The sequence below is a fragment of the Branchiostoma floridae genome, chromosome 4 (assembly GCF_000003815.2).
Source record: "Branchiostoma floridae strain S238N-H82 chromosome 4, Bfl_VNyyK, whole genome shotgun sequence".
Lineage (NCBI taxonomy): Eukaryota > Metazoa > Chordata > Leptocardii > Amphioxiformes > Branchiostomatidae > Branchiostoma > Branchiostoma floridae.
This window is the reverse complement of record NC_049982.1, coordinates 17,092,416-17,100,370: the sequence shown is the minus strand read 5'-3', so window position 1 is coordinate 17,100,370 and position 7,955 is coordinate 17,092,416. Positions and strand designations below refer to the sequence as shown.

At 41.2% G+C, this 7,955-nt stretch overlaps 1 protein-coding gene across 3 annotated transcripts; it reads right to left on the bottom strand.

Annotated features, from left to right (window-relative positions):
* Positions 1–76: 76 nt before the first annotated feature.
* Positions 77–7,870, bottom strand: LOC118414334 (mitotic checkpoint protein BUB3-like). Of its 3 annotated transcripts, none has more exons than XM_035818318.1 (8): positions 7,696–7,870; positions 4,979–5,206; positions 3,382–3,451; positions 3,093–3,244; positions 2,722–2,903; positions 2,360–2,514; positions 1,846–2,062; positions 77–811 (listed from the first exon to the last, which is right to left on the bottom strand). In XM_035818318.1, exons 2-8 carry the CDS (start codon positions 5,183–5,185, stop codon positions 790–792), a joined length of 1,005 nt encoding a protein of 334 aa, XP_035674211.1. In that variant the 5' UTR covers positions 5,186–5,206; positions 7,696–7,870; the 3' UTR covers positions 77–789. The 3 variants fall into 3 exon arrangements, with proteins under 3 accessions (XP_035674211.1, XP_035674213.1, XP_035674212.1); XM_035818320.1 differs by having other exon boundaries at positions 4,979–5,194; positions 7,696–7,718; XM_035818319.1 differs by having other exon boundaries at positions 4,979–5,208; positions 7,700–7,717.
* Positions 7,871–7,955: the final 85 nt, after the last annotated feature.

The window sequence follows — 7,955 nt, the reverse complement described above, 5'->3', positions numbered from 1 at the left end:
CCACAAAATGAAAGGCTGTGGGTGTCAATGCCATGGGACAAGGTAAATGCAAGGTTTACATAAGGCACAATACATATCAGGAAAACAACTGTACTTTATTCAACATTAGTGACAGCGTGTAACAAAAGAAAATGTTGACAATAGACCAGGACATCATGTTGGAGGCAAGGAATTCAAGTGCAAACATTTCTTTTTTGGGAGAAGGGTGAGGGTCTACAGCATATATGTTTCTTCGGTAAGATATAGTTCCCTATCCATCTTCTTCTGTATTTCTGTTTAGGTTATGGCCACACAACTCCTCCTATGATTCCTAATGGTACATGTACAACCTTTACAACTCTCCTATCCTAAGTACTACCAGGTATGAGGATAATAAGTACTGAAATACAAGCTAAAAATGATTAGTTCCAAGCCAATAAAAAATCAAACTTATGACATCCACCTGAGATGCAATTATGAATTAATTGTACTACCAAAACACTACAATATGTACAAAGTATTTCCTTTATTTTCTGTATGTAGGAAAAAACTCCAGCTATTTTAATTTTACTTAGAGGTCTATGAATATGCTACATGTATATTAATTGCTTATCTTATTCTTTAAGCTATCATATATCATAAAGCCTACCTGTACAGTACTTCTGTTATACAGTGTATCTAGCATGCAATTCAATTTCCACGTAGTTTTGGGAAACATTCTCTGTAATGAAGCTGGCACCATACTACATTATGTACTTGTCTTTCTTGAACTGCACAAAGTCAGAATTGTTGTCCTCTGTGGCTTTTGTTTCAAGAAGCTGCTCCTGAGGTTCTGCAATGCAAATGTTTGTATATTAGAGGGATTTATTGCATAGCCAAATTTTTACTGGAATATATTTGAGCCGAGTATTGCAAGTCACCCACAGTTACTGTATGTACAATGGCTGCTGCAGCCAGGTATCAAGGAGACCTGCAGTTGCAGTACCACAGCAGACCACCTGGTGGCGCTTTGGACAGGTACAAGAACATGAGCACAGCTAGAACAATCTACACAGCACTTTCTATTTCTGTACATGCATGCAAAGCTAACTTATTCTCCTCCAAACAAAATCAGCCCCTGCAGTTCCAAAAAAGCTGCTAAGGGGTCCAAACTTTCCACCAAGAGCTACCAAATTTTCTCAAATAGATAACATGCTTTTAAAACTTCAAAATTGGGAATGGTGTTGCAAGTTGTTGCCAAAGTTGGGGTGTGTACTTTGCTTGATATTATTGCATGGATAAATGGGAAAAGGACAAGAGTAGAGCAAGGTGGTGCTTCACTTCTACAAAGGATGCAAAAACTATACTGTATACACATTATTTTTGTTTACAATATTTCTTCTATTCTAAATGTTTTTTAAACATGCAGTAAGTGATTTATACATTTGTAGAGAGAGAGAGAGAGAAACAATGACATTGGATGTTCTTGAGGTACTTGAGGAAGAGAGGGACAAATAATGTATATTAACTTATCCAGTTCAAGATGTGTTCAAGATTGGTGGAGAAGGCATGCATACTTTATTGAGATTATCCATTTTACCTTTCAGTTCCATAGTTTTGTCTGAGACTTGCTCCAAATCAGGGGTGAGTATTTTAATTGTATAGTATCCACCACTCAAAAATCATGACCATAGCATGTTCATAACTCAAGATATCAAAACCGGAAGTTCATCTGCAGTCCTGTAGCAAGCCGCTAGGGGGCCCAACATCTCATTATTTCCAGGTCTCATCCAGACCTACTTGGCAAAGGTAATCCTACTTGGCAAAGGTAATAAGTCATCTGTGCCATCAGACAAATTGCAATGGAAAGTGTACATCTGTGCTTACTTGGGTTTGGTTTCCTGATCGGTGACATTACGGATGTAGATGGCATCCTCTGGATGTTCCACATCCAGCTCCTCATACATGTAGGATGAAGCAATAGCCAGGACGCTGCCATCATGGCTGAAGGCAAGGGAAGCAATGCTGGTGGGATAGCGGTGGAATTGACACAGCCTCTTTTTGTGGAAACCGTCCCAGATGTTCACAAAACCATCTGAACCTCCTGTTGAAGAAACATACTAGTACTTGTAACTTGTTAAATATTTCTAGTATGCCTAACATAATTTGTTAACCTAACCATTCTGTCCTCCTTTTTATCTAGTCACTTCTTAGTTCAATTTTGTATGCATATGCATCTACCAGTATGTACACAGGTATCTATGCATGCCATGAGATAACTAAGACTTATTTCCATTATGACAAAAACAGCAACACTATAATCTCTGTAATATTCCCCACTTCACTGACACCATTGAAACTACAGAAAGAGTAGGCTCGTTGTTAGACTGAACTAGCGCACCTGTAGCAAATGTGTTGTGCATGCTATGGAAGGCAATGGCATTGACAGGGTAGATCTTCTCAATTCCGTCCTCCTTGATGCGATGACACTTGAAGGCATATTTCTTCTTCTGTACCTCAGGGCTGGGGTCTAAATACTCCACAGCTACCCGGCCCCTGTGACAAGGCATGAGGGATTAAACACACATGTATATACTCTTTGATCAGGCATTTATGCAGGCATTTCCGATGTCTACCTGTATGGAAGTTCCACTGGTCCATGATAAAACCAGGTTTGATTTCCTCAAAGAAGCAACTCTACATGTACTTACTTTATGGAGAAAAAAAAAAAAACTCCATGGCCACAAGTGCAACTGTACTCACTCTATGGAGCTGAGCACATAGCCCTGCTTGTTGGGGAAGGCCCTGATGCAGCGGGTCTGGTACTTCAGGCTGGACTCTCGTCTCTGTTGCACATATCCCATGTTCCTCAGGTCCCACACCAACACTCGTCTACCTGCTGTTCCCACTATCAGTCGATCACCGGTAACTGCCATTGTGTACACCTGGAAGCAAATACCACCTCTTTTAGTTAACAACAAGAATGACCAAGTTTGGCAACAGTGGTGTAACTCTTCTTGCCAATTATCTTTCAAAACCAATCCAATTCTCAAGCACCTATCAAAAATACCACTGAAGTTTGATTTTGATTTCAAACACGTTACAGGCTCTCCAGAAGCATTCCACAATCCTACCTTCCCCGGCTGTGAGAAGGACCCAGCGTTACAGGGTGTGCGTGGGTCCCACAGCTTGACAGTCTGGTCCCAGCTGCCTGTGATGACCACGTTGACATCAGGACAGTACTCCACACAGCGGATGGGTGCATCATGGTTCCCAACAACAGTTTCTGGGTGCAAGAACAGGCAGGCATCAGGACAGAATCTTACCAATAGCTGTATTTTATAACAACATGGCAATGCCCTCAATGAACCCCTTCCTCTTATCCAACCAATCACAGCACAGACCCCTCTGGTTCCATCTCACCTTGGCTTGTGTTCAGGTCACATGTCTTCAGCATCTGGTCCAGTCCACCACTGTAGGGGTGCACTGGGTCCTGGAAGGGGACAACCAAAATCAGATTTTGAACAGAGGTGTAAAGTAACACCCAGACATACATGTATTATAACAAATGGTGTGAATACGTGTATCTGCTTACATTTTCAAGTCAACTGATAATAAAGGTTCAAACAAAATACTTGTATGCTTGGATTCTCTGTCAAGGATAGAAAGGGTGGAGGATTATTTTCACTCTTTATGGTTTTCTCAGAACGTTCTTTCGTCCTGTTTGTTACAGGCTAATCGACTATGCATGCAAGGCAACAGGAACCCTGGGTAAAATGTCAAAGGCAAAGGCTAGTCTGGAGACGGTGTTCCTGTCGCCTGCGAATCATACTCACTCACTCACTCACTAGTACTATCCAGTTTAGCGTCCATTGGTCCCCATGCATACGTACGTAGTTGAATATGCGAAAGAGCTTAAATACGTATATTTCTACTTTCTTCAGTACTTTTCAACACCCCAAGAATTCAACCTGATGGCAAAATTACTCACCCAACCTTGATACCTGATCTATCCCATATATGTTGAAAGCTCAAATTCATTATCATACGTAATTCTAAGAGTTTTGAAAGTAACAATTAACTTATTTTTAAGGGTTAATGACCTGCCCCGAGGTGTATATGGTGTCATAACGCCTGGTCCTTTGCTATAACCACCAAATAAAACCTTTTATGAGATGGGTCATTAACAGGTGGGTCATTAAAGTTATTATCATATAGTCTACCCAAACTTGCAAACTCCTGTATGACACATAGATCCCTTGGTACTATACGTGTGAATTCCTTTGTCGAATTTCTGAAAATTCACCTTTGTTCTTTGATACATACATTTGTAAGATTACAGATTGCATTTTTAAACCAAAAACCAAAAGAAAATATTCGAAACATTGCAGTCTTAGAACAACAAAACCCATTACAGGGCTTGAAATACTGGGTGCACCCAAATATTTTCTTAGGTTTATGTATGGAAAGATATCAAGTATGCTAGTATACATCTGATCATATTCTTGACGTCTAAGTGTTATAGCCTTGAGAACGTAGGGGCAGCAGTTTTGTTATTAGGTTTTCTTGGCATTCTACTTAAATTTAAGTGGTGCACCCAAAAATATTTTGGTGCACCCAATTTGTTGAGCTGGGTGCACCAGTGCACCTAATCCCAAAAATGAATTTCGAGCCCTGCATTACCAATGTTAACAGAAGGAGCCATTCCCCCCTTGCAGTCTGTACTTATTCCCTCTACTCTGGCATATGTTTTGCTCCTTTTGATTGGCCAATGTCTGCATATCCCTTAATTTCTTGTGTGTATCGCTCCTTCTAATTGGTCAGAATGCGTCGATGCAAATCGACACTGGTGCCGGTCAGAAGGAGCTTACACACCAATCAGAAGGAGCTAACACACCGGCCTGGCCGAAATCTATGTGTTACGGCGTCATAACCAACGTGGGGCCTTCTGAATGGTCTGCGGCGCCTGGCTATATGATAATGTAGGTTAGTCACTTTCAAACAAAACTTGCAGACTTACAAAGAAGCAACAGTCGAGGACGGCGCTGGAATGTGTGTACTTGTTCCTGAGGTTGTTCCCGGCCACGTCGTACAGTCTCACCGAACAGTCCCATGACGACACCAGCAGCAGCTGGGAGCTGGTTGGGCTGAACTTCACCGCTGAGATGCCGTCTGTCGGGCAGTTGTTCAACTTGAACTCGTTCGGCGTTTCGGCAACAGTCGGCATATTTGTGGCCTGGTACGTTTCCTAGAAGGAATGGAAAATATTCTGGGTCATTTTCTTTTCAAACAATTGTAAATAATGAATTCAAGCAAAGCATTTACTGATCTTAGCCCGGATGCCAGACCTCCATCTTGAGACTTGAATAGATAAATGAGCGAGGCTATTGACACACCCAGTGTGTCAATAGCCTAACAGGCTATTGACACACTGAGTGTGTCGATAGCTTGTTTAGGCTATTGGCACACTCAGTGTGGCGATAGCCTGTTTAGGCTATTGACACACCCAGTGATAGAAACCACTAAAATGAGGAAATCTTACGATTATATTTGACAATCAACACTCTGAAAAATACAAATGGCATCCTGTGTCCATTATCAACCCAAAATACGATCTTTTTCACGTGTTTACGGCACAATTTTAAACATCGGAATCTGCCATCATATAGGGTGCTAGTTTTACTGTCACCGCATGTGATCATGGCAGCCATGTTGGATCGGTTAGGAACACGTTTTGAGCTGTGTTTACCGACGAATTCCTGCCATATTGGAGAATTTTCGGCCTCAAAACTTACATCACTAAGGAAGCGAAGTTATAGTTGTTGTTTTACCTCCATTATTTTTAATGTGAAAGAAATATTCTTCCGAGTCGCTGCCGATAGCGCCGGAACCACACGGCCGAAAATTATGACATGTTTTGTGGTCAGTGTTATTTTTGGTTTATATTGTTAACAGAAACTTTAAAAGTTGTTTATATATAAAATATTCTTATATCAAATGGATGTTTAAAAAGGGACAAGAAAAATTAAACAAAAAAACAAAAAAATTAAAAAAAACTCCGGCGCGGACTCGAACGGGGTAGGAGCTGGTATCATGAATTCCCGGGTCAACGCTCTATCAACTACGCTACGTCAAACATACAAGATGAAGGCTGTATTATTAGGTATCCAAATGTAGGGCATAACTTGAATACGTCCGTTCATTCCATTAGATTCAAAGATTCCAATGTCTAATCTTCCGAACAATGTTTAATCAACTATTGCTTGTGTAAAATATTGCCGGAAAGGCATGTTACAAGCTCTGATTGGCTGACTGGCATCTCGGTGTGTCAATAGCCTGTTTGGCTATTGGCACACTGAGTGTGTCAATAGCCACAGCGTATATAAATATCTGTTGTGCTTGTGCATGTTCTAAGTAAGTAACTCAGGGGTTCCAGATGTAGAATTTCACCGGGGTATGTTGGCCCTATAGCTGAGGAGTTGGCCTGCAGGTATTTGAAACAGCCTGGTATCTAGGCTACAGAGTTTGTCTCTCTTAAGTTTACCCACCCCCTTTTGTTCAAGTTTTAGTCCCTCGACAGTCCCATCGACATAAAAGAGTATAGTAGATTTTAAATCACATTCATGACGCAAGATGTGTATCTATCTCCATGGCAAGTCTACGAAAGCTTCACCTTCCGCACTGGTATTCCAGTGCTGATTCAATGCTCAAAGCCCCCTCAGCACTGGCTTTCCAGTGCTGAAGAAAGTTCAGCACTGGTTTTCCAGTGCTGAATGGCTCTGTTCCAGTGCTGAAGCTCCGTCAGGACTGGAATTCCAGTGCTGAATACTGTTCCAGCACTCGTTTTCCAGTGCTGAACTCATTTCAGCACTGGTTTTCCAGTGCTAGTCTGCCGTCAGCACTAGTTACCCAGTGCTGAAATCGCTGTCAGCACTGGAACCGAGTGCTGATATACAAAAGCTTCACCTTCCGCACTGGATTTACCAGTGCTCAGGGACACTTACAGCACTGGAACACCAGTGCTGAGGGATCTTCAGCACTGGAAAACGAGTGCTGACGTCTTTTCAGCACTGGAATGATCTTCAAACCAGTGCTGAAGTCTTTCCAGAACTGCAGTGTCCTAGTGATGAGAGCGGTACTTGGTGAAGATTCGCATAAAAAAAAAGTAACCTGATGCCAAGAAACCGAAGTTGTGCAGATGTGCAATTGAAACTTGACATATGTATAATGTATACGAGTTAGATATAATTTTGTAAAAGTACTGAGAGCAGTACTTGGCAAAAATTCTAATATAGATATGGTCCAAGTTCATCAAAAGTCCAAATCTGAGTTATTGTTGTGTAACGTGTTGGAATTGGATTTATATCTATAAAAGATAGAATGTCATTAACAATGGATTGCAAAATTTATTGTGTGTGATTTCAAATCATAATTACAGCCCTTCTGGAAATGATTTGAGTTACCAGCACAGAAAATCGTCCAAGCACTCGGTTTCCCGTGCTGACGCCGGCTTTTCCAGTGCTGAGAGCGCGTCAGCACTGGAAAACCAGTGCTGACGAACATTCAGCACTGGAAATCCAGTGCTGAAGCCATCTTCAGTACTGGAACCGAGTGCTGAAAAAGGAGGGTGAAGCTTTCGTAGTTTTGCATCTCCATGACATAAGATATGCATTTAATGGTTCTTAACATACACGCAGATAAGATGAAGAATTGTTTAAGAGGCTGTCATTTCATTACCTTTTATACTCAACTTTCTCTCTTCTCAGAAGTTCTCGTGTCGGTTGTTCTCAAAGATGGCGGCATCAGTTGGACCATACCATTATGTTAAATAATAGGTAAATCATGGATAACAGGATTTGTACAAATGTATCAGAAGTGTGATATCATGATATCCAAAGAAACATGCTTTGCTTCAGAATGCTTAAGTTTACCTTACTCTATGAGTGTTCAGTTACTATCCTGTGTGTTTATTACTTTCATCAATACGATATGCCATC